Source organism: Sciurus vulgaris, assembly GCF_902686455.1.
Source record: "Sciurus vulgaris genome assembly, chromosome: 17".
NCBI classification, from domain to species: domain Eukaryota; kingdom Metazoa; phylum Chordata; class Mammalia; order Rodentia; family Sciuridae; genus Sciurus; species Sciurus vulgaris.
In genome coordinates this window covers 42,292,627-42,316,041 of record NC_136478.1, presented here as the reverse complement: position 1 = coordinate 42,316,041, position 23,415 = coordinate 42,292,627, and the positions used below count along the sequence as shown (strand labels likewise).

Sequence of the window (23,415 nt, the reverse complement as noted above, 5' to 3'; positions counted from 1 at the left end):
CTGTGTGTGGGGGTGGGCAGTGTACAGAGGCCTGGTGGGGTGGGCCTGGGAGAGCTTGGGTTGTTGGGCCAGGGATCGGGACAGGGGCTGGGTGACTCTTTAGGGGATATTAAGTGCAAAGGGAGGGAGAAGTCATTTTTTTTCTCTTTGTAAGATGGAGGAGTTATGCGTGTTACAGTGTGTCTGGATGCTGAGGTTGATGACTCTGAAGAGGGGAAATTGCTGCCGGAAGGCCATGAATAGGGATGGGGCTGGGGGTGCACAGGTCGAGGAGAAGCCTCGGGGGTTCCAGAGGCAGATGGGGAGTGCATGTTGGATGAGAGTGGTGTCTTCTCATGACTGGGGAAGCCAGTAGGGCATGAGGTGATGGAAGAGAGACATCTGCCAGCCCTGCCAGGCCCTGCTTTACCCAACCCCTAGCTGGGCTCTCCTCAGTGACACCCTTGCTGGTCCCTGTGCTGGTCCCTGTGCTGTTCTCAAGGTCTGTACCCCTGTGGCTCCTGCTCACAGAGTCATCTTGTCATGGTTTTTTCCTCAGTCACTCAACTCAGGGTGCCCTTTATGTGTGTGTGTGTGTTGTGTGTGTATGTGTGTGTCTGAGTGAGAGAGAGTGAGCGAGAGAGAGCGAGAGGGCACGCAGTGAGAGTTGGGGTGTTGTTAGGGATGGGGACAACAAACCCAAGCTGTGGGTCAAAGAATGTGGAGAATGGGACAGAATGCTGGGCACATGGTTGAGGGACCAGTGTTGTCTGGGTCAGATCTTGTGTTTCACACTGGCCCGCCCCCACGGGCAGCTCTAAGCAGATGGGAAGCTCCTGGAGGCAACAGTTGTTGAGTGACATCTCTCACCATGGCAGGCTTTCCCTCCATGGCCTCACCCTCTCACCAGCTGAACAGATCTAGCTGTCCCTCAAGCCCATGGTAGGCCAGGCATTCAGGGACAGCAGGACAGGGTGGATGACGAGCCCCTTGGTCCTTGGGCAGCCCAGGGAGTGACCCTCTCTGAGCCACAAGCAGGTGGAGCTCTGACTAGCTTGCCAAGGCTGGTGGGGCCCCGGTCTCAGACCTCAGGCAGTGGGCACTGGAGGTGCTGACGTGCCTGGGGGCGGGTGTGTTTGTGTCTTTGCAGCCCTTCCTTCTCCCTGGGGAACGAGACCCTGAAGGTCCCCCTGGCGCTCTTCGCCCTGAACAGGTGGCGCCTGTGTGAGCGTTTGAGGAAGAACGCAGTGGTGCAGGCCGGCTCGGCCGTGGTGCTCCAGGGTGGTGAGGAGATGCAGCGCTATTGCACCGACACTGGCATCCTCTTCCGCCAGGTGAGCCTGGGCCTGCCTCCAGGACTGGCCCTGAGAGACGAGGGGCCAGGAAGTCCATACTCAGGGGCTTAGCATCCAGAGCTGTCCCCAGCCACACTCAGTTCCCTCAGGTCAGTGGGCAGAAAAATGGTGTTCCCAGGGGAGCCAGCAGCAGGCCTTCACGGACAGGGAGCAATTGGGGTGGGCCCTGAAGGCTAGGTGAAATCAGACAGGTGAGGGCTGACGTGCAGAGGGTGGGCTGGGCTGTGTTCCTGGGGTTGGACGCTGTCTGCACTGAGGAGGACCCAGAGGGGATGAGTGATTAATTGGGCTGCTCGTCTGAGCAGGTCAGAGCCTGGCTTTCATCTTGGCTTGGCCAGTGCTGATCCTCCCTGAACCTTGGTTTCCTCTTCTGGGAAATGGACTGGGGACTCCTTTGGTTCTGAAACCCTGTGTTGTCCAACCTGGATGTGGTAGCTTCAGCTGAGAATAGCTGGCAGCCCTCAGTCCCTAGGAATAAGGACCCTTGCCCGTGAAGTCAGGAGGGCCTGGCATGGGCTCACTACTGTTGGTCCTAGCATCGTACCCACTTTACAGATGAAGAAACCGAGGCTCAAGAAGGGAAATAACTTGCTAGGAGATGAAGCTGGGATGAGAACCCCGTTTTTGACTCCATGTCTAGTGCTCTTTTCTCCTGGTTGTTAGGCCCAACCACAGTGGGAATACTAGAATCTCCTTGGGGACAGAAAGCCTAGGGGACATGGGCCAGCATCCACATCAGTGGTGGGACAGGGATTGTGAGGCATTACTGAGATGGAGAGGAAGTGGCAAGGCCTGGCCTCCCCAGGTAGACCACATCTGTCCTGACAGGACATAGACAGGCTGAGATCCTTTGCTAAGGATGATTTCAGAGGGTTTTTTACGGAAAGCTCCTCCTATCCCAAGGGTCCCTTCCCTCTGCCCCTTTGTTCTTGCAGCTGCAAGACTGCAGTCCCTGGCAGCCAGCAACATGGGGCCTAAAGGTTTTTTTTGACTAGGCTTGATGCTTCTTGAGGTTTACATGGTTTAAAGATCAATTTCCTAAATTCAGCTGTGGGCTCCCTTACTGACATTATGTTGGGTTAATCTCAGAAGAGCTCCTTCTATACTTCATACTTTGATGACGTTGTGTTAGCTCAGTGCTTACTGCTAAGCACTGAAGTCATCAGCTGCCTGGGGGTGGTTGGAGAAGTAAGAAGTTCTAAATGCGGGAATCCATTTTGGTGCAGACATCTGACTTGGTGTCTGAATTGAGCTGGGATTGTGGGGCTGTTGCCTGTTGTGTCTCAGGGCACCCTCATGTGCCCGGGGAATGTGGCTGGGGAGCTGGAGCACACACACAAAACCCACATCACTGGAGAAGGCTGGAGGCAGGATTGGAGGAGCCACCGGGATGCCCTTGCCAAGCCAAGGCAGGGCGAAATGGGAACCTGTAGCCAGAGCCAGGAACTGAGAGCCGAGGTAGAAGGGCTGTCTGGGCTTGGAAGTCAGTTTCCAAGAGGATGAGGGCAGATGCTCTTTTCTGGAAAGAAGACCCTGTTTGCTGCTCGCCTCCCCCCGATCCCTGTGCCACATGTTTCTGTCCTGATCACTGGGTAACGAGGATCTTCATTCCCTCCACAGGAGTCCTTCTTTCACTGGGCATTTGGTGTCATCGAGCCAGGCTGCTATGGCGTTATCTACGTCGACACTGGGAAGTCCACTCTCTTTGTGCCCAGGCTTCCTCCCAGCTATGCCACCTGGATGGGAAAGTAAGAAGGCATCTCTGACCTGTTACCATGGTTGCTGACCACTGGCTGGCTGGGGGTGAGGATGGGGGCGGGAGTACATGTTGGGCCAGTGGGTACCTGAGAGGGACAGTAGCAAGAGGGAGGGTTGGTGGGTAGGCCCTTTGATGGCATGCTCTGTGCCTTGGTTGGGAAGGGGCACCAGAACTGGGGCATGGTGGGTGTGTTAATCTTGAAATTGAATTCTCAGCTTAGCTAAAGCCTGAGGTTTTGGCCCCAGTGGGTAGTCACATCTCATGACCTTGCTGGGGGTGGTGTGGGACTACACATGCCTGTGTAGTGGGTTTGTTTGGATCAGGGAGAATAGTCTGGGGGCCCATCACCCACATGCAGGGCCACAGATAAGCCTGCCCTTCATTGGTCTATCTATGAGATAGGGTGGAGGCTTAGAGCTTTAGTGTGTGGCAGGTGTGGGATCAGAGACTGAGTCAGGTCCCCCAGGAGAAGATGCTCCTCCCCCATTCTCCAGAGTGCCTCCCAGCTCCATGGCCCTCTGGAGAGTTGTTCCTGCCTCTCGCAGGCACTGAGGCAGAAGCTGTACTTAACCAGGGATGTGTGAGGTGATCAGAGGATCCTGCTAAATGCTCCCCGCCTTCCAGCCTGTCATTTCTGCCTGGAGAGTGATTATTCTTGGCTAATGTGTAAATTGCAGCCTTCGCTGCCTAGTGCCCCAGAACGCTCATTACCAGGTGGACTGGTGAGTCAATGGCTGGTTTGAATGACAAGGCACTTGGCTGCTGCAGGGACTCTGGGCTATTTGCAGAGGGCTAGGGCCACTGCGGGCTTGCCTGGACTTCCTCTGTTTCATGGGCTTCCCCTCCCCCTCACAGGCTCTGTAGTGCTGACTCCACAACCTCTCTTGCTGGCCCTGACATGTAGCTCTTGTGCTGTCTTGGGGTGGGGAGGCCAGGGCCACAAATGGGTGTCTATTCTACTCTGAGGATCCCAGCCTGGCCCTGGGTCTTCAGCTCTACCGTGACGACTTCACTTCAGGCAGAATTGGCAGTGGAAGAGACATGGGCTCTGTTTCTCCTGGGGGCTGTTCTCCCGGCATGGCCCTTGGGAAGGAGGGTGGGGAGTGGACACACCCCACACAGCTGGCCTTTGGAGTGAATGGCTGTGCTGCCACAGCGAGGCCTCACCTGATCACTGCCTTTCCATCCTGTTCTCAGTTCGTGTTCACTTTTATTCCATTCCACAGATGGGCTGAATCCTTACGACTGCCCATTTGTAGAGGAAACGGGCTCAGTGTGGTGAGACCTATGCAGGTCCCACGACCTGGTCTTGCTGGAGCCACAGTTGAAAGCTTATGTGATTCAGTGACCTGGTGAGTAGGTCTGGTCCCCCTTTTGGGACTCCAGTTTCTTCCTGCAGAATAGTAGTGGTGCTGCTCATGAGCTGCCACCTGGGCTCTTGTTACAGTGGTGGTCACATTTGTGACACTGACGTGAGGCAGCGATGATGCCGGGGGTAGATTGCAATGTCCAGAATTGCAATGTCCAGAATTGACCACAGCAGTGTTTCTGGCCATTTGCTGTCTAGAAGTGGAATCTGTTTTCCCTGACCCTGGTCAGGATCTCCTGACCACATCGATGTGTGGAAGTGGTAGTGTCACTATGTGACTTCAGAGGCTAGATTGTCAAGTGTGGGGGAAAGTTCACCCATGGAAGCAGCCACCCCACCATGTGGAGAGTTCCCCACTGACAGCCAGTGCTGACCATGAATGTGAATGAGCCACCCAGTGGATCCGAGCTCAGCCTTCGAGTCATCTTGCTGAGGTCCTAGATGTCGTGGAGCAGAACTTAGGCACACTCTCTGGGCTCCGAATGCCTGACCTAGAGAATCTATGAACATGATAAATGGTTTTCTATTCCATCGACGGTCAGGGTAGTACCCAGAACAACCTTGATGAAGAGTTTAGATCTGGTCCCTTTAAGAGAATTCTTGCAGAATTTTTTCTCCACCTGGTCATAGGAGCAGGGTTGTGACCTAAGCCCTTCTTTGCGTGGCACATCTCAATAGTAGCCAGGACCCCTGTGCTGAGTGTCCTGTGGCTCTGGGTGGCACCTGCAGTTTTCACCTGGCTGCCCTGTTAGCCTTTCTGTGGTTCTGCCTCAGAACTTGCTGAGTGCTCACTGCTCAGAGTTAGCTCAGCTGTCAGACTAGATGCCTCTGTCTGTGAGCTATGGTCTGTGGTGGAGGAAGACCTCTTCAGGAAGGTTCAGGCCTCCATAGGGCCACACCTGCAATTTCTATCTGGTGAGGTGGAGGGGCTCTGAGTACCTCTCTTCTTCTTTCTGTTCCCTTCTTGTTATGAAGAACTGGCTCTAGCAAGAAGTCAGAGGGTGCTTGTCCTTAGGTTGAGAGTGGATATCTTCTGGGGCTTTGGGAGGACAGGCCTGGTCCTGCCTTACGTATGCCTCTGTCCAGTGGCTAAACTTGAGCAAATTTCAACTTGTCTCCTCACATCCACCCTGTGCACTAGACTTGAGGGTTTAAAACCCAGTAGCCTATTGGTCAGGGAACAGCAGTTAGCAGTTGGCTTTCCTGAATCCTACTCTTCAATAATACAGTAATAATGTTCTGTGCTTTGGCCACAGCTGGGTTTCAGAGAAGCTGTTAGAAGTCTCCTTTAGTTTGCACCTGTTTTGCCTTGCCAGCTCATTGTCTAGTGCAGTGCAGGGTGACCTTGAGGGTGCAAGCAGGTCTATAGGGCTGGTCTCCTCTGGTGGAAAAGACTCCATGTGCGGGCTGGACAGGATGCTGGGTAGCCTTGGTCCCCAGGGGCATTCTGGTCCCACACTTGAGGCACATCTTTATCTCCTGCAGCCCTGGTTCCCTGCTATGGCCACTCCCAGTAGGCCTTTCCCGTCCTCTGTTCTGGGGTGGCCCTCTCTGTGTCCCCCTGTCCTGAGCCTTTGGGAGAGAAGGCACAGTTGTAATGGGGCAGTGACAGAGGGCCTGGTTGTTCAGGCTGGTGTTGGGGGGCAGCCAGATCTGATGTGTGTGGCTGCTTCCAGACACTCTTACAATCAATAGGGCACCGGGAGCGAGCTGATGGGATTACCTGGCCTTTACAATCAAAACCCACCAGACTGAACATTTGACCTTCAGCTCCTCAGCTTCCTTCAGAGTCTCTATCTGATGGCTTTTCAAAATCCATCTGGCAGATACTGCAATCCAAAGCCATCCAGGGAAACAACACCCCCGTCTGCAGGATCTGCCGCTTCCTGCATACACTGTCTATGCTGTTGTCAGGGTTGCAGACACCCAGGGGGCTGTGGGTAGCCTGGTGCTGCCTGTGCCTCACCCCAATCCCTTTTTGGAGTAGGAGAGTGGTAGTTTTGAACTCATTTTTATTTGCAGACTTTGTTCATAATATTGTGGTACTTTTTTAATGTAAGGGTGTGTTCCTTACATCATAGTCCATCAGAATCCGTCTTAATTGATGGCAGCTCTGGTTGGCAGAAAATTTGGGGTGTCAGGGGTCCTCAGAGCAGGTAGGAAATTGCTTCTGTCATTCAAAACCCTGGGAAGATTCAGGGCCCATAGAAGGTGAACAACTTTGGACAAAGGTGAGGACCTCCTGTAATCTCTGCAGAGCCCAGTCTGTAGGATGAGAGACAGTGTGCATAGCTTGAGTTTGTAGGAGCTGGTGCTCAGCCTCCTAAATGCCTTTCTGGGCCTCAGGCTGCCCAGGAAGTGTCAAGTGAGTTTTTCTAGAGCTGAAGACCCAAGGCCCTGAGCATGGCCTCTTTCTGTATAAGAAGCAGTATATGGCTGCCGGTGTGTGTGGTGTGATGCGTGTGGAGTGTTTGTGGCATGGGTGTGTGCGTGTATATGAAGTGTGGTTTGTGGTGTGTCTGTTTTTTTCATGGCCCAACTCCCCATGCACACATCCTGGGTCATGAGGGCCAAAGCTTCCTCAGCCTCTCTCTGGCCTCACCCTGGCTCCTTCCATTATCAGAGGTGTTGTGGAGGGGTGTCTTTTAGGGGCACAGGCCTTACTGAGAAGGGGCTGGTGGGATTCCTTTGGCTCTCCTGGGCTGCTTGTAGGCTCCCCCAGCACCTAGTCTCTGGGTCTGTGCTGACTCCCTGGCAGGCCTGTCTTGATCACCTGTGCTTATGGTGGCTCTCTCTCTGCTGGGCCTCTCTGAAGCTGAGAATCTCACAGGAAGCGCTGCCGCTCTGCGGGCTTGCCTGCAGGAGAGGTCTGCAGGATCAGACGCCTGCATTGCTCTGGAGGGGGCTGCTTTTCTCTTTGACAACCTAATGAAATCTTGAAATGGTTGCCGACTTCCACTCAGGAGCAAGTGCTGCCTCATTCTGCTGTGAACAGAATGAAGGGCAGCCGCATTGTTTGGAGCTGAAGGCAGTCTCTGGCTGCTGGAAATTGATGGTGACTGCTGTAATTTGGCCCTATTACTTATTCATTAACTGTATGCAGGTGGTCAGCTAGCCGCCAAGACCTGCTCTTTGAAATTTCATTTTCCAAGGGGCTCTATCGTGTCTGCATTGTGTGACATTAATTTAATGTCTCCTTCCCACCCGAGGCCTTGTGCAGGGTGTTGGTGCTCACTGCACAGTGAGCAGATATCAGCTCTGACTCTGGGCTCATGCTGGGGCCCACCTGCTAGCCAAGTAGCACAGGCGGGGTCCCTGGGTATGGGCCCCCTCTGAGGGACAGGAATCCCATTGAGTGGGGGGACTTCTCTTTCTCGCAAAAGCTTCCTTTGTACTTAAAGGAAAAGTCACGCACTTGAAGCATCAGCTTCCCTCCAGACCTATCCTCTCCTCGTCCAGTTCCTTTTGTTCAAATCTGCCATATGATGGGTCCTGGAATGAGCTCTTTTTTCTGGACCCCTGATTCTAGATGGGGAATGATGTAGAACCTCCAAGTGGCCACCTCCTGCCCTGGCCAGCCTGGCCCTCAGTGGGTTCAGAGCCACCCAGTGACCTCTCCAGCCAGCCTGGCAGGGTTCATGTGGACATGCTACTCCTGTTCCCATCAACCCTGCCAAATCATGGCTGCCAAGCCTTCGGTGTCTGGTTTGATATGGTGGCCTGGCATATCACTTCAGGTGATTTTTACTATAATTAACTCCAAAACATGAAAAAAAAAAAAGTTTTATTCAAATCTAATTATCTCTGCCCTTTGAAAAAGAATGAAATGCACAGTGCCAGACAAAATGCTTACAATTCTTCAGGTTTTATTTGTCAAATGAAGAACCATGTCTGTCACTAGGGAGGCACTTTCTGACGCTTGAGGTCCAACTTGCACTTTGACTAGACTGTCCCATCGGCATCATTGAGGAGGGCAAGCACCGCTTGGGCAAAGGACATTTGGTGGGTCCGGTATGCCCACTTCTTCCTGATGTTGAGGTGGCAGTGGTAGGCTCTCCCGTGGGAGAGTCATGCTGCACCTCGACTTCCACGATCAGTGAGTGGAAGGGCTGTGACCACCAAGCAAGGAGTGAATAAGTGAGACGCCCCCTTGGGGTCACCCACAGATCTCAGCTCCCTCACGTTTGCCTCCCCTTTACTACTTCCTCCTTTGGTTTCCTGCTGTTAAGTCCTTGACCTCAGCCTGGCTGGAGACCTTCCCATGAAGCCTAACTTGCAAGACTCTTAGGCTGGAAGGGCAGGTGGCTTCCTTCAGCAGGATGGTTCAGGTGAGCTGGGAGGTTTTAGGCCTCCTGTTGGAGTGGAGGTGGAAAGGCCAGGTGCCTACCTACATTTGTAGTTGGGGTGCTTCTCTGTAGGAACCACGAAGGCTGGCTTTGAAGTCAGATCCTTTGTACTTTATGAATCCAATGGAAATTTGCTTTCCATGTCTGTTTTATCTGGAGGTGATGAAGTAATGGGGCCCAGAGTTGGGCAGGGTTGGGGACTTGCTGAGGATGCAGACATGTATGTGGAGCTGGCAGTCATGGTGAATGTCAAGACACCCAAAACCCCTGGTGATTGAACCCAGGAGTGTCTATCATGGAGCTACCTCCCCAGTCCTTTTTTAAATTTTGAGATAGGATCTTGCTAAATTGCTGAAGCTGACCTCAAACTTGTGATCCTCTTGCCTTAGCCTTCTGAATTGCTGGGATTACAGGCGTGCACCATGTTCCAGCAACACATTTTGCCTGTGACCCTGCCTCTTGCTTTTCTGGATCTTGTTTTTGTGCCACTTGCAGGGTCAACTACATGCCAAGAGAGTAGCTGCTCAGTAGCAAAGGGCCTGCCAGTTCTCTAAGCCAGCCCTGCAGCTGGGACCTCCAGAATCCTGATGGGGTACTTGTCATCCATTTCCGCCTGGAGCTGCTTGAGGCCATGCTAATGGAGGTGTCAGACCTTGGCCATTTAGCTTTTGTTGAGTCCTGTCTCAAACGTGGAAGTTAATGTGACTGAATTGTGTAGATTTAATTAACAGCAAGAGCTTGATACCCAGTGATCACTTCAGAAGGGCCAAAAGGGAGAAAAAGCTAAGAGCATTCTGGGCTGCAGCGAGCAGCCAACCACACTGGGGCCAGAGTTTCTGGACCCTGAGGTGGGTTTTCTACCTGACCCAGCTCACTGTGAGTGTCTGCGAGCTCTCTGCTGCTGGTCCCAGAGCCCACCACCGTGCCCTGGGTCCTGTGGTCTGCACTTTTGGCAGTCAGTTCCAGAGGCTTGTTCTTGTGGAGAGGGAAAGTGGTAGAGGGCTAGAGAGAGCTGTGGGATTCTGGTTCCTGGTCATTCATGTCACACAGGCTATGGATGTAGGAGTTCACTCTTCAGGGACTCACTCTGCATCCTGAAGTTCTGTCCCTCTCCTGTTTCATCTTGGACCCCCCAGACACCTGCTTCTTGTCCATATACACCTGAGGTTCCAGGAAGCAGAATCTGAAAACCATCTGCTGTGCTTTGTCTGAGACCAGTGTAGGGTGTGACATCTGCTGATGACAATGCCGTGAGACCACAGGCAGCCTGGCAGGGCAAGGGTGGAGGTGACTCCCCTTGTGATGACGTGCGACCAGGTGTGGGATGGCGTTGACTGTGTGAGTGTGCGTCATTGGACTTGGCTGGCACTGGCCTTCCCCCATGCAGATAGTGTTCCTCCATATGTAAGCTCCGTTACCAGCAGTGACATTGACTCATCTGCTGGTCGGGGGCCTGGGCATGGGGTGGTGGCCTGCTGGACCCAGGGTGAGGTCTGCCTGGCACAGCTGTGACCCACAGGCTCATCCTGAGGTGGGTGAGGACTGCCGAACCTCATCTACCCTGTCTTTTCTCATTGGCTAATTTTTCAGGGTTGATGAGTAAACTTGAATTTCTCTCATCATGTTGAGTAATACTTATATTGACTTCTTTAAAATGTTAACTTTCCTTTAAAGAGACTCCATTACAGCCTGGGAGGCTGCTTATTTCCTGCCCTGAGGGTGGTGCATACTGGCTGGCTGCCTGGTGGGCTCCGTGCTGGTAGAGAGAGATGATGGAAGCCAGGGGCATTTGTCTGTTTCTGCTTGCTGCAGGCAACCAGGGACAGAGAGAGGGGTGGAGGTCAGATGGGGGTAGGGGTGCCGTGGGAGGCAGGTGACATTCTAGCCCTGTGCCTTTGTCCTCAAGTCTGTGCTGGGCAGACCTACTCCATGCTGGATGCTTACTAAGACAGAGACGGGCCCAGAGCCTCATGGCCTGGGCTTAGAGGGCAGGAAAATGGCCATGCTGAGCCATTGCTAAGCCCTGACCCTGGCATTCCTTGTGCTTCCCTTTGAGGATCCATTCCAAGGAGCACTTCAAGGAGAAATACGCTGTGGACGATGTCCAGTACACAGATGAGGTAAGTCACTGGCGCCTGCTCTCTCAGGCAGCTCCTCGGCTTCAGTAACCCTTCTGCTTCTGAACTTCCTCTCCTCCCACTGCCACAGCCTGGAGACACCACTGCCCGGTCACCAGCTCTCAAGAGCATCCCCACTTAGAAAGAACTGGCAGGAAATGTGTACTTCAGACTTCTTGGAGGAAGCCATTTGTGTCCCGGGCATTGCCTCAAACTTAGGTGGAATTGTCTGATGACCTGGATTGTGGCCACGGAGATCCACCAGGGGAGGACGTCTCTGTGAGGAAGCCTGCCTGCAGCAGGGACTCAGGACTGATCAAAGGAACCCCTAGGCTTGGCTGAGCCTCTGTGTGTCAGGAGATTTCCTTATAGGCCTTTGCCAGGTACAGGTGCTGCAGTCTCAGGAACCCAGGGCTGGACTTGGAGCTCTCCTGACCTGAATCCACCTCCCAGCCTCGTTGTCCAGCAGGTGTGATGTGACCTGATCAAGTGTATGACTGTCCCCCTGAGGCTTTGAATGTGTCCAAGGCAGATGAAAGGGTCCTTCTCCAACTTGCACTGCCAAGAGGGCAGAGCTGTGGCAGAGGCAGGAGCACAGCTAGGAGCTCCGTGGTCCAAGTGACCAAGTGATCAAGGCCCTCTGATACTGTGGCCACTGCCTGGCACACAGGAGGTCCCTCCGCTCTGTTTCTGGCACCATCACCTGGGTCAGGAAGCCCACTAGGCTACTCACTTGACATCACATACAGAATGCAAGCTGGGCTTTCCAGTTCCCCTTCTCATATAGGGGAGTTTAATTATTGAGATGGTGGCTTCCCTGACAAGGGGACACTTGGGAGACCCTCGAGAGGTACTTGAGGCATTGTGGTGAAGACCCAGTGCAGAGGCTGGCTTCCATAAGCAACTAGGGGCTGATGGGGTAGAGGGTGTGCTTGGCACACTTGCTCTCCTTCATGGCACCTGGCAGATGTTCAGAGGAATCAGGGTCACCTACTCAGATGCAGAAAGGACAGATGTAAGAGAAACAACCACGCACCACAGGGAAGATGCTGCCTGCCCCCCAGCCTCAGGGAGTGGTAGGGTCTGGGGTGGGGGGGACCAGGAGAGCTGCCCTCCTCTGAAGGGGCCACTGCCCTGCAGGACTGCTGGCCCAGGCCTGCTGGATACTTCCATTGTTCAGCTGCACATCCATATTGTTTGTGATGTTTCCATTTTAAAAACAAATTCAAAATTTGAAAAGCATTGCAGGCCACCAGTGTACACTAATGTTTTGGGAGACAGCCGAGAATGAGGGTTTACTTTCAAGAGCTTCAGTGCTTGCGTGGTGAAGCCCAGCTCTCTGGAGCCAGATAGGCTCTCTCAGCAACACTGGTGAAGGCATGACTAATTCCTTTGTGAAGAGTGGCCCACAGGCTTGGTTCACGTCCTGATTAGGAGAATGAGTGAGGTGGCCATGCCTCCTTTTGTCCCTAGGGCAGAATCCATACCCACTGAGCTCTGACGCATGCCGTGGATGCCCATCCACCTGACTTGCCAGGGAGATCAGGGATTGATTCTGGCCATGGCCTGCAGCACAGCAAGGGCATTTAACAGCCCTGGTTGGGGGGAGCTGATGTGTCCCCAGCGGCCACTGCTCCGTGGAAATGAGGCCCTAAGTTGAAAGAACTGTGCTGTCCTGTGTACAGGGACCGCATTTAGAGCCAGTGAGACGTAGCCACGTTGTGTTCCCTTAATTTTTGAGGCACAGCATCAGAGCATGCCGCTGAGAGTATAGCTCTAATGGGTCTCCACGGGGAAGGGTGGATGGAGCTGCCAGGCCAGGAGAGGTTTCACAGCTGCAGAGGTAGCCAGGGCCCACTGAAGTAGTCGTGATCAATAAAAGATGTTGCCCTGCCAGGACTCTCAGACGCACAGCCTGCTCTTTGTCGGGCCTCGATCCATCTGAGCGTCAGGCAGCATGGCGAGGGCTGCTTTCTCCTCCATTATTCCTAACCAGCACGTCCAGAGAGTCGTTGCGGAGAGAAAAACCATCAGCCCGCACATTTGTTATCCGGCTCCTCTCTCCCAAGGACAATAGCAGATACAATCCCCAAGTGCCTTCTCCTTCTCTGATTCTGCTGCCGTAATTGACAGAATCGTTGTGTGCTGATGAATGTAGACCCTGCACGTCAACATAACAACACACACAGGGCCTGCTCCGTGGCAGAGAGGCAGCTCTGTTCCTTTTCATGAGCCTCCCCCTCCTCCAGGAGGGGCTGGGGAGTGGAAGGGACTCAGCCAGGATTTGTGCAATACAGGCTGAGGCCTCATTTGCTCTCAACAGTTACTGAGTGAATGAGGGAGGATCCAGGGAGATGGAGCCTCAGGCACAGCGGGAGAGAGGGTGGTTGGTATGGGTCTGGATTGTCCTTTGGCTGTGGGCTTCACAAGCCTTGACGAAGTGTACAGCTTTTGACCCAAGTGGGTCACCTTTGTTTTATTCCTCCCTCCCTCCCTCCCTTCCTTCTTTCCTTCCTTCCTTTCTAAAGGAAATAATGTTTTTAAAGAAATAAAACTTCATATGCCAGGATGTTCATCACAACATTATTTGTAGTAGCTCATCATTAGAAATAATTCATGTGAATAGAAGGATGAATAAATTATGCCGTGTCCATTAAGAGAGTATTACACAGTCATAGGTTCAAATCTGGGCTTTGCTGTCTTTTAGCTGTGATCTTGAGCACGTTTTCTAGCCTGCAAGCCCTTCTCATTTGTGAAATCTGGCCATGGTGGCAGCACGTTCATGGGTGGTTAAATGAGATGATGGGTGTAAGATGACTGGCACAGGCCATAATCAAGGACTTATTGAATGTTTATCATCCCCAGAGGTAGTGACTGCCAAAAATTGCGTGTTTGAAGAATATTTAATGACAGGAAATAAGTGAAGCATGTAATTTCATATGATTCAAATGTCATTACAGATCTCTGTTTTTATGTGCAGAGCTAAAAAGTCTCCTGGGATGGGATTGCAGGTGCACTTTATTGTTGTGTGCTGAACTCCAATTGTTCAAGAGTAGCTGCACATCCATATTGTTTGTGGTGTTTCAGAATATTCCAGCTTTTCTCTGGGAGCATCTCTGTATTAAAATAGATGTGTATACATATGTCAAAATGTCCACTTAGCATATATTCATTGTAGAGTATATCAGTGACAGCTTAGTCAGTCTGGTAAAACAACACGTCCTCCTTCTGTCACAGTGTTGAGGGTGTCAGAGTTTAGGGCAGGGACTGCAGGGGAGGGGGCCCCCGATGCAGTAGCCCAGATACAAGGCAGACGGAGGGTTGGGGGTCTGGAGAGGAAGAAATTGCTCCTTACAGGGCAGTAGCACCCTGGGGGCCAGGAGTCACATCTAATGCTGACTGATGGGTACTCTGCTCGGGCATTGATGACCGCCAGTGGGGTGGCAGAGGAGGGGTGAATGAACCTGCCTTGGGGGATGTGGACTGGATGGAGCAGGAAAGATCAGGGGAGGGCATTCTGGGCAGAGGTACCATTGAGTGGGGAGCAGGGATGTGGAGAGTTGAACTTGGGTGGGGTGTTGGGGGAGGAGAAAGCCACTGACTTGCTGAAGGGACACCCGAGTGGGCTGTGGAGGGGGTGGGGAACTGGAGAGTGTTGGGTGGGCTGGAGGCTAAAGGGTGGAGCTGGGGAAGGCTGGCTCCCCTAGTTGAAAATGGGGGCCAGGAAGGGAGGTGTCTGCCCTGGGGATGAGAAACTGTGGGACAGTGCCTGTGGGTTTCGGGGTGGTGAGGATGGCTCTTTCAGGAAGGAGTTGGCAGATGGGCAGAGGTGGTAGCTGGAGGGTGGGCGGGTCTGGCTGTTTGGAACAAGGGATCTGCCTGGTATCTGGAGGCAAGTGCCGTGGGGACTTGCCAGGTTCGGGTTTAAAGCCCTCTCTACCACTCGATAGCTGTGTGACTTTTAGAAGTTCATCAATCCCTGTAAGCCTTGATTTCTTCTTCTGCAGACTGGGGACAGTAACGTACCTATCTTAAGGCCCTGCTGTATAAATATGCACTGTCATTAAGTAATGGTGGTACATCATATCCAGCAGACTTCTTCACAATTGCTCTAAAAAAGTTTCTTTTCTTACCTTTCAGATTGCCAGTATCCTGACATCACAGAACCCCTCTGTCCTCCTAACCTTGGTAAGTGGCTAGTGTCCAGGAGCCAGGCAGTATTTGGTAGAGAAGAGGTTTCAGGGAGCAGCCCTTCCCTGCTGACATCAGAGTGGTGGGGAGAATTAGGAAATGAGAGGAATGTCATTGGTAATAAATAGCCACATTTGCTTGGTCCGAATGGCTGACTCTGTCCAGGACCATCCTTGAGGGTCCCTGGGATGTGATGTGTGTCAGCTTGAGGCCATAATGGACAAGGCACCATGTGCACTTGTAGGGTTAAAACCTGCTAGAATATGTAGTTGTGTCGGTCTGAGCTCATGGGCTTTGTGGGTCAGCTTACTCCTCCCCCCAGTAGTATTTGCATATAACCTGGTTGTTGATAGAATTTGAAAGACGCCCTTGGCATCCGTCCTCAGGTAACTGGGCTATGGAGCACAGCCTGGGGTGCAGCATGGGTTCCTGGCACCCTGGCAGGGCTTGGGCTCAATGTGGGATGTCTCAGAGAGAAAGCATGCTTTCTTGCTCTTCTTTGACCTTGGGAGTTTCATATATATGGTCCTTCCTCCCTAAGTGACCCTTCTTCCCATTGTTAATTGATTTTTACAGGAATAGTTCTTGGTAATTTTTTTCTTTAGTATTTGGTTTCTTTATTCTGTGCTGCTGTTTTGGCAGTAAGAAGGAAGGTTGCATTCGATGATTGTGGTCAAAGATGGCCCCTTGTGTTTTATTGGGTATGTGGTTAGACATCGATTGGCCTGAAGTCCTTGAGAAAACAGTGGTGATTTTAAAATGTCTTGCCTCTCTTGGGGGCATCTTTTTCTCTAAATCTCTTGTTTCTACTTCCGTCCAGTTCCATGTGGAGTCTCCTTACAATTAGAAAAAGGAGAGGAATGGAACACCTTCACAACAGTCTTGTCTGATGTAGGTCCCCCATCTCTGGATTTGATAGCCAATCATCCCTCAATTTCTGTTAAGACCTCCAGGTGCTCAAGTTCCTTATATAAAATAGCATAGTATTTGCATGTAACCTGCACACCTCTTCTAATATACTTTAAATCATCTCTAAATTTTTTATAATACCTCATATAATGTAAATAACTGATACAGTGTATTTAAGGAATGATGGAAAGAAGAAAAAATCTACGTGTTCACTACAGATGCAATTTTTCTTTCAATTATTTTTGATCCGAAATTGGTCATATCCATGCAGTACCTATGGATCAGGGGCCTGCCTATACCCCTGGACCTCACACTGTTAGTGAGAAGTGTGTGGGTGAGAGAGAAGATAGGCCCAGCCTGGGCAGAGCGGATTGGTGGTGGTGGTGAGCAGTCCCTGGTACCTGCTTTTCTTGCCTGGGCCCCACCTGAGTCCAGCATCCTACCTGGTGTCACCAGAGTATCCTGACCCATCCATGGAGGAGACCTTGTGTGCACCTGGGACACTGTGGGATACGTGAGGCCCCTGACTCGTCTGCTTTTCAAGCTGCAGTGCAGAAAGGAGGGCCTGACTTGGAGCTGCCTGGCTGGGCTGGGGGCGGGGGGCCTCACTGGTGAGGGAAAGGCAGGAGGGGAAGGGTTCGTTGGTCCAGGGTTGGGGCTCCCTGTTCTCCTCTATCTTGAACCTGCTTGGAGGAGGCAGGGCCTCCTGGGCAGGCTGTGGGGACACTGTGTGGCCCCTGTGTGACTTGTATGTGTTCTCACCCCTCTTTCCCTTTCCCCGCAGCGTGGTGTCAACACCGACAGCGGCAGTGTGTGCAGGGAAGCTTCTTTCGAGGGCATCAGCAAGTGAGTCCGGGCCCCCCGCTGTCTTTCCATCCTCCCCGTACTTGCTCCTTGGCCAGAGAGTCTTCCCCAGTCTGCACACCAACTATGAAACATGCAGAGGGGCATTCTAAAAATGGGAGTCACCTGGGCATTTTGAGGAAATATTTTTTTTTAATTATTGCCCTAAAATCACCTACCTTTTACCTTAAGGAGAGCAAACCTTCTCTGTAGTGCCCCATAACCAAAGTGTTTGACCCTGGCTGCTGTGCGCTGGCTCCCTAGAGACAAGCTTTGAGCTCTGGGGTCTTTTGTAAATCACACTATTTGCCATATGGGCCTGCCCCTTAGTCCTGGCCACTAACCTCTCCCTGTCCAGCTCTCAACAACTTCCTGTGTCCCCTACTGCCCCATTCTCAACTGAACTGTGAGAGTAGCCCCCAAACCCTGCTTAGGAAGGAGTTTTCCCTTTCTAGGCCTCTCCAGGTGTTGGGTACAGGAAGAGCAGCACCTATATCTCATTGTCACCCCCATCACCCTGTGGCCCCCAGAGAGTGCTGCCTGTCAGCTATGCTATGTTCCCAGACTGACTGGGGACCAGCTCCAGGGATCTGTGGGCCTGCAATGCTGGGCTGACACTGCTACAGACAAGCCCTCAAGGAGAGGCCCTCCTCCAGGCTGCTGAGTGTGGACAGTGGACAGCACCCAGCCATGCTCCTGAATGAACTGGGCCCCCAGCATTCTCCTCCACCACACATTCACTGTAGCCACTGTGTCCTCTGTTGTCCTTTGGTGGACTGAGGCAGTGACAGAGGAAGCGCCTTATAATTATGTATGAGCCTCAGCTGCGGGAATCTGTGCGTATGTGTGATGTAGTGGTGATTAGAAAGGATTGTGAGCTCATGAATATGTATCACTTCCCCAGTGATAAGAGCGCTGGGACCGGGGAGTGGGTATCAGGTTTGCTTCTCTCTGCATCCTCTAGGGATTTTGCTCAAAATGGCCCTGCCTCCCATGCCACTAGCCTGCTTGTTGAAATGCTGACCATGGAGCTGGAACTGCTGTCTCTCCCCAGGCCCTTGGAGGGTGTGCAGGCACAGCCAGATGCTGCTGCCCAGGGCTGGGCCTCCCCATGACCCAGGTGCCTGCATTTAAGGCCCTGCTCTACTTCCTTGACCAACACCATGGACCATCTCCACAGCATCCCTCTGTCTTCTCGAAGGTCTTTCCTCATGGGAGGGCCTTGAACTGTGGAGGGGTACCCTGACTGACTTTGTGACTTTGATTTCCCCAAATGTATTGCATGCGCTTGTTGTGGGGACTTAAGAGATCACATTCATCCAGTCTTCTTGGAGCTGATGTTCAGTAATTGCTTGCCTACAGCAAATACCAATGAAATTCTCTTGCCTTGTGGGCCTGTCTTTCCATCTACACCATGGGCTCAATAGGCTTCAACATGGCAGAAGTTCCCAGGTCATGGTTAGATGCAGGGCCTCTTGGCTGTGGGGCCTCTGCTTGTCCCCTCGGAGATCTCTGTTACAGAGGGCTGAGCTTCCCCCAGGCCCAGGACAGTGAGTTGGTGTGGCAGTTGTGGTCCTGGGTGGGAAGCTCAGGATGGGGTCACTGAGGCAGACCTCTGCTGGCTGCTCTATGAAGTTCACACAAAAGAGGCAGGGACAGCATCCCTGTTATGGGGGAGTTGGAGGTGGAGGCCTCATCTCCACCACTGGGAGGATTCCCTGCTGTAAACTCCAGCTTCTCCCTCCTTTAGGCAGACCTTGCCCTGTTCTCCTGTATCTCCCCTGAATCTCCACAGTCCCTCCACGGGCCCCAAGGGTCCTGTGCTCTACAAGCTCTTACCTCAGCATCTGGAGATGACTTCCAGAGAGCCAGGGACTAGCCCAATGTTGCATCATCTCCCCTGGCACATAGGCTGTACCATCTTCAGCCCATGGTCTGGCCTGGATGTGGGCTGACTGGTACCTGACAAACAGGCACTCATCTGCTTCTCTGGGCTGAGAGACTGTCCTGGGCATTGGGTAGACTGATTTCCACACCCACATAATGGGCTGTTGGCTAAGGTCTCTGATTGGTTGAGATGCTGCAGGGTAAAGTTCTCACAGCTGTTTTTTGCTTTGGAGTCTCCTGGTCTGCTCATGGTACCCCTTCCTCTTCTATCCCCTGGCAGGCTTGTCCCCTCATGCCTCTTCTCTGGGCCTCACATCTCACCATTCTCTTTGTGTAACTCCACAGTCAGGGGTTGCTCTGCTGGGGAAGGGACCTTCACAGGTGCCCACTCCTTAGAGTACCATGGGCACTGACTTGGCGCCCTGGCGTCTGCCTCCAGGTGCCCCCTGGATCCTTCCTCCAGGAAGTCACATCTGTATTCCTTGTCTTTGGGTCTAGCTCAGCCCCCTGTTTCCCACTATCCAGACTGCCAGCACCTCAATTCTGCCACTCCCTGGCCTCTGGGCCAGGCTGGAAGAGACCTTGTCCTTGAGGGCCACTGCAGCTCAGTGACCACATTCACCTGCCTGCTGAGTGCCTCCAGCTGTTTGCTGGGGATAATAATAGACTGTTTCCTAAGCAAGATGAATCTTGCTGTCGTCCTACTTTCCAATTCTCAACTACTGTGTCCCTAGTTGCCTCTCACTGCCCTAATGAAGCTTCTTATTCCTGGAATTTTACTTTTGACCCTGTAAACATCTCTGATGCACCTCTGTCTTGGATTTTTGTTGAACCCCCCACTTTAACAGAACTTCAGGTTTGGGCTCTCAGTTTGTCCTGATGGGCCCTCTCAGGCTGCCTTTGCTTTTGCTTGCAGGGAGGAGGAGGCTAACACTGGCCTCAGCAGGCCACCCATCCCAGGCCCTCAGACTCTGGATCCTTGGGTGACTGGCCTGGGCCCTTCCCTCCCAGTGTGGCTTCTTGAGGTTGTCTGCCTTGGGTGTCTGTTCCACTTGGGCTCAACCTTGGTAGACCTCCCTTAGCTCCCAGGATCAGAGCCAACCAGCCCATTGCAGGAGTGCCCTGGGTATCGCAGTGGTAGGGACAGCAGAGGGTTGCCTCCGAGGGAATGGGGAGGCAGAGGCAGGGTGGGTGGTAGACAAGCAGGAGGCCAGAGAGATCAACCCGTGATCAAGGGCCAGTTGGCTCACCAAAGGGGTGTGGCTTGGTGTGATTGTGAGCGGGTGAGGGGAACAGATGGGAGCAGTCTGTGCAAGCTCCATGCGGAGTTTGGAATCTGGCCCAGGCAATGGCTCCATGCTTAACCTGACAGGAACAGTGATAAGTCTCTGGAGGGTTTGGAAGAATACTTCACGGTGGGCTCTGGTGGGAACATGGGGTACACCAGTGGGTTCAGGCACTCCTTGCCAGGGCTTGGTGAGGGCTTGGTGGGAAGCTGGCATGTGGGCTGGGGCTGTGGGAAGCTGAGGTGGGGAGCAGAGCCCTGCAGTAAAGAGGACTTGAGACTTCTTCCTGTGCACCGTGGACACCAAGGCTCCATGGAGCACCTGATTGCTGCACCTGGCAGCCCTGTCAGTGAGATGGGTCTTGTTCGTAGCTGAGGAGATAGATTGTAAGGCAGATTTTCCTTAGAAGGAGACTGATCATGAAGGGGAGGGAATGGCCTGTAGGGGGTCATGGGTCTGAGTTGAGGGCCCCTCATCCTTCAGGTTTGCCTCACTTAATTGGGGTGTCTCCCAGGCAGGCAGGATCTGTGCCCAGGAGTCCTGCATGGGGACAGCAAGTTTTAGAGGACTACATTTCATGGTGTTGTCTGAGAGAGAAATATGGTCCCTATTTTACATCAGCTGGTTGTTCAGAAGAAGCATATTTCTTATCTTTTGGCATTTGCTTAAATTGCCTGGGATATTTGAAGACAATTGGTTACAAATTAATTCAATTTAAATAAGCAGTTAAATATGAAATGCTGAATTTGGGGGTTGTTAATGTAGGAATATTAATATTCAAAGATGTGAATTTTAAAACCCAGGAAGTAGAGGGACATTATTAAAAACTTGATGATTACAACAGAATACCAATTTGTGGTTTGGGGACCATGGCTTCTGGCTACTGTTAAGTTGCATATCAAGTTAATATTTAGGGTTGGGTTTAAAATTCCATGGAAATCTCCATGAGGGGAGAACCCACCCTAACCCCCTAGCAGGGAGTAGAGTTGGAGGCCTGCCTCATGCATTGGGTTAGACCCCCTCCGGGGTCGAAGCCAGTGGCCCAGGCAGGAAGTCAAGTCCATCCTCTTCACCCTTTCTTTGCCTACCCCACATTTAGAGCCCACCAGGAAATTACTGTCTTCTAGGACACTCTTCATTCTTATGGCCATTAGTGGGGTTTTGTTGTTAATTTTATGTAATTGATATAGTCATCATAGAAAAATGCTAGTAGCACAAAGGTAAAAATATGGAATATCCAAGTTTCATTACCCAGAATTAAACCTGTCAGTACTGTCTTTTTTGATTTCTTCTCTGTGTGTCTGAGTGTGTTTCTTTCTCTCTGAGTATGTTTTTGTGGCTGAATGTACATTTGTGTATGTCTGTGTGTATACATTGGTTTATTGGAGTCTGTGTATCTATATGTGTCTGCGTCTGTTTATCTGGATCTGGGTCTTTGTGTATATCTGAATATATCCTTGTTCAAATGCATGTGTGTATCTGTGTTTGTTCACATGCTTCTAAGTATATGTAGCTTAGTGTGTGTTTGTGTGTAAAAGCCTGTATCTGTGTTTTTGTGCATATACAGTAGTCCTCTGGTTTTGCTTTTTATGATGTAAGTTAGCTATAGTCAACTGAGGTCCAAAAACATAAAAGGGAAAATTCTAGAAATAAACAGTTCATAAGTTTTAAATTGTATGCCATTCTGAATAGCTTGATCAAATCTTGCACTTCCCTGCCCAATCCCTTGTCTAATGTATCCATGTTATATATGCTACCCACCCTTTAGTCACTTGGTAGCTGTGTTGATTATCAAATCAACTGTCACTGTATCCCAGTGTTTGTTTTCAAGTAACCCTTATTTTACTTAATATTGACCCCAAAGAGCAAGAGTAATGATGCTGGAATTTTTATTACTATTTTTTGGTATAATTGTCCTGTTTATTATTAGTTATTGTCAACCTCTTATGCATTTGATTTATAAATTAAACTTAATCATAGATTTGCATGCATATATATATATATATATATATATATATATATATGAAAAAACAGTATAGATAGAATTCATACTCCCTGTGATTTCTGGTATCCACAGGGGGTCTTGGAACATGTCCCCCTTGGATAAGGTGGGACTGGGACTAGTGTCTATTGTCTGTATCTCAAGCATTTGTCTGTTGTGTATACACTTGGATGTATATTTTCTAAGCATATGCCTGTGTTTGTGTGTGTGTGTGTGTGTGTGTGTGTGTCTGGCTGTGTGCTGGGTCACTCTGCTGCCTTTGTGTGTGTGCGCGTGTGTGTACATACATATTATGTAAAGTGAAATTTTGCTAGTTTGTCTGGCTGTCGGTAGATAGGCCATTGCTTTTCCTAAGGTCAAAGTGACATTTGTCAAAATGGGTGGCAATGTCTGTGTTGTCATCGTGATTCATGTTGTCTGCTATTCTGTTCTTCACTACCTTGCTGCCTTTAGTCTCTTTGATGTTTCACAAGTAGGTCTTTGATTCTACAGCATTTAGGTTGACTCTGAATCAAGTAGTCCTCTTTGTGTAGTTGGGAATTAGATCTGGAATCCTCTTCACCTGCTGGTTTATGCTTGCCTTTCTCTTCCCCTCTCCCTGCTTCTTAGTTGGCTCAGCCAAGAGTAAGGCTGCTGACCTCACAACTGTGGCATTACCTCGGTGTTTTCAAACATAAGTAGTGAGGCTGTGGAGAGTCCCTGGCTTGCAGGAGCTCAGGAGCTCACAGCCCTGCATGTGCTTGCATGTGGTGTCCTGACCTGTGATGGAGCAGGTCTTGGAATCCAGGGAGTTAAAGGCTTGCCACGTCTCCTCTGCTGAGACCTCTGCTTTACTGGGCCATGTCTTTCTTCCCCAGCTGTCTCCCTGATAGCTTGAGCTCTGGATCACATGTGGCTCTCCTGGGTCAGAGATGTGCCCTGACCTGAACATTTTTGTCTCCTGGGGTCATCTTTTCAGTTATGTTCATCTTATCTAAGAGCAGCTTTTGACTTTTTTCTCTCCTGTTTTTACTTCACTAATTGTGCTCTTTTAAATTTCCTCCCAGTCTCTTTTGGTTTTATTGCTCTTTCTGTAGGAAGAGAAGGAAGGGACATTGTTGGGATGGAAACTTACTTGATTTTTAATGTTCTTCTCTCTTCATTTAGGACTATCAGTTATCTAAGAATTGCTTCAGCTGCATTTCACAGCTGATATTTCAAACTTTTGTTTCTAGTTTCACTGTGATTTTTGTCTTGGAACAGAGGGTATGTAGAAGTTTGTTGCTTTGTTTCTAAACAGTTTGGGAGTTTATAGTTCCCTTTCTGTTACTGACTTCTAGTTTAATTCTGTGATCAATGAATATTCTCAGTATCTCATTCTTTTGAAATTTGT

General features: G+C 51.1%; 1 protein-coding gene across 1 annotated transcript in view; it reads left to right on the top strand.

Annotated features, from left to right (window-relative positions):
• The window catches only part of PEPD (peptidase D), a 116,860-nt gene that overhangs the window by 7,640 nt on the left and 85,805 nt on the right, over positions 1–23,415 (top strand). The window contains exons 2-6 of the mRNA XM_079118561.1: positions 1,130–1,313; positions 2,955–3,082; positions 10,865–10,928; positions 15,066–15,113; positions 16,810–16,871. Coding sequence (XP_078974687.1) covers positions 1,130–1,313; positions 2,955–3,082; positions 10,865–10,928; positions 15,066–15,113; positions 16,810–16,871 — 486 coding nt within the window. The remainder of the gene's footprint in view (positions 1–1,129; positions 1,314–2,954; positions 3,083–10,864; positions 10,929–15,065; positions 15,114–16,809; positions 16,872–23,415) is intronic.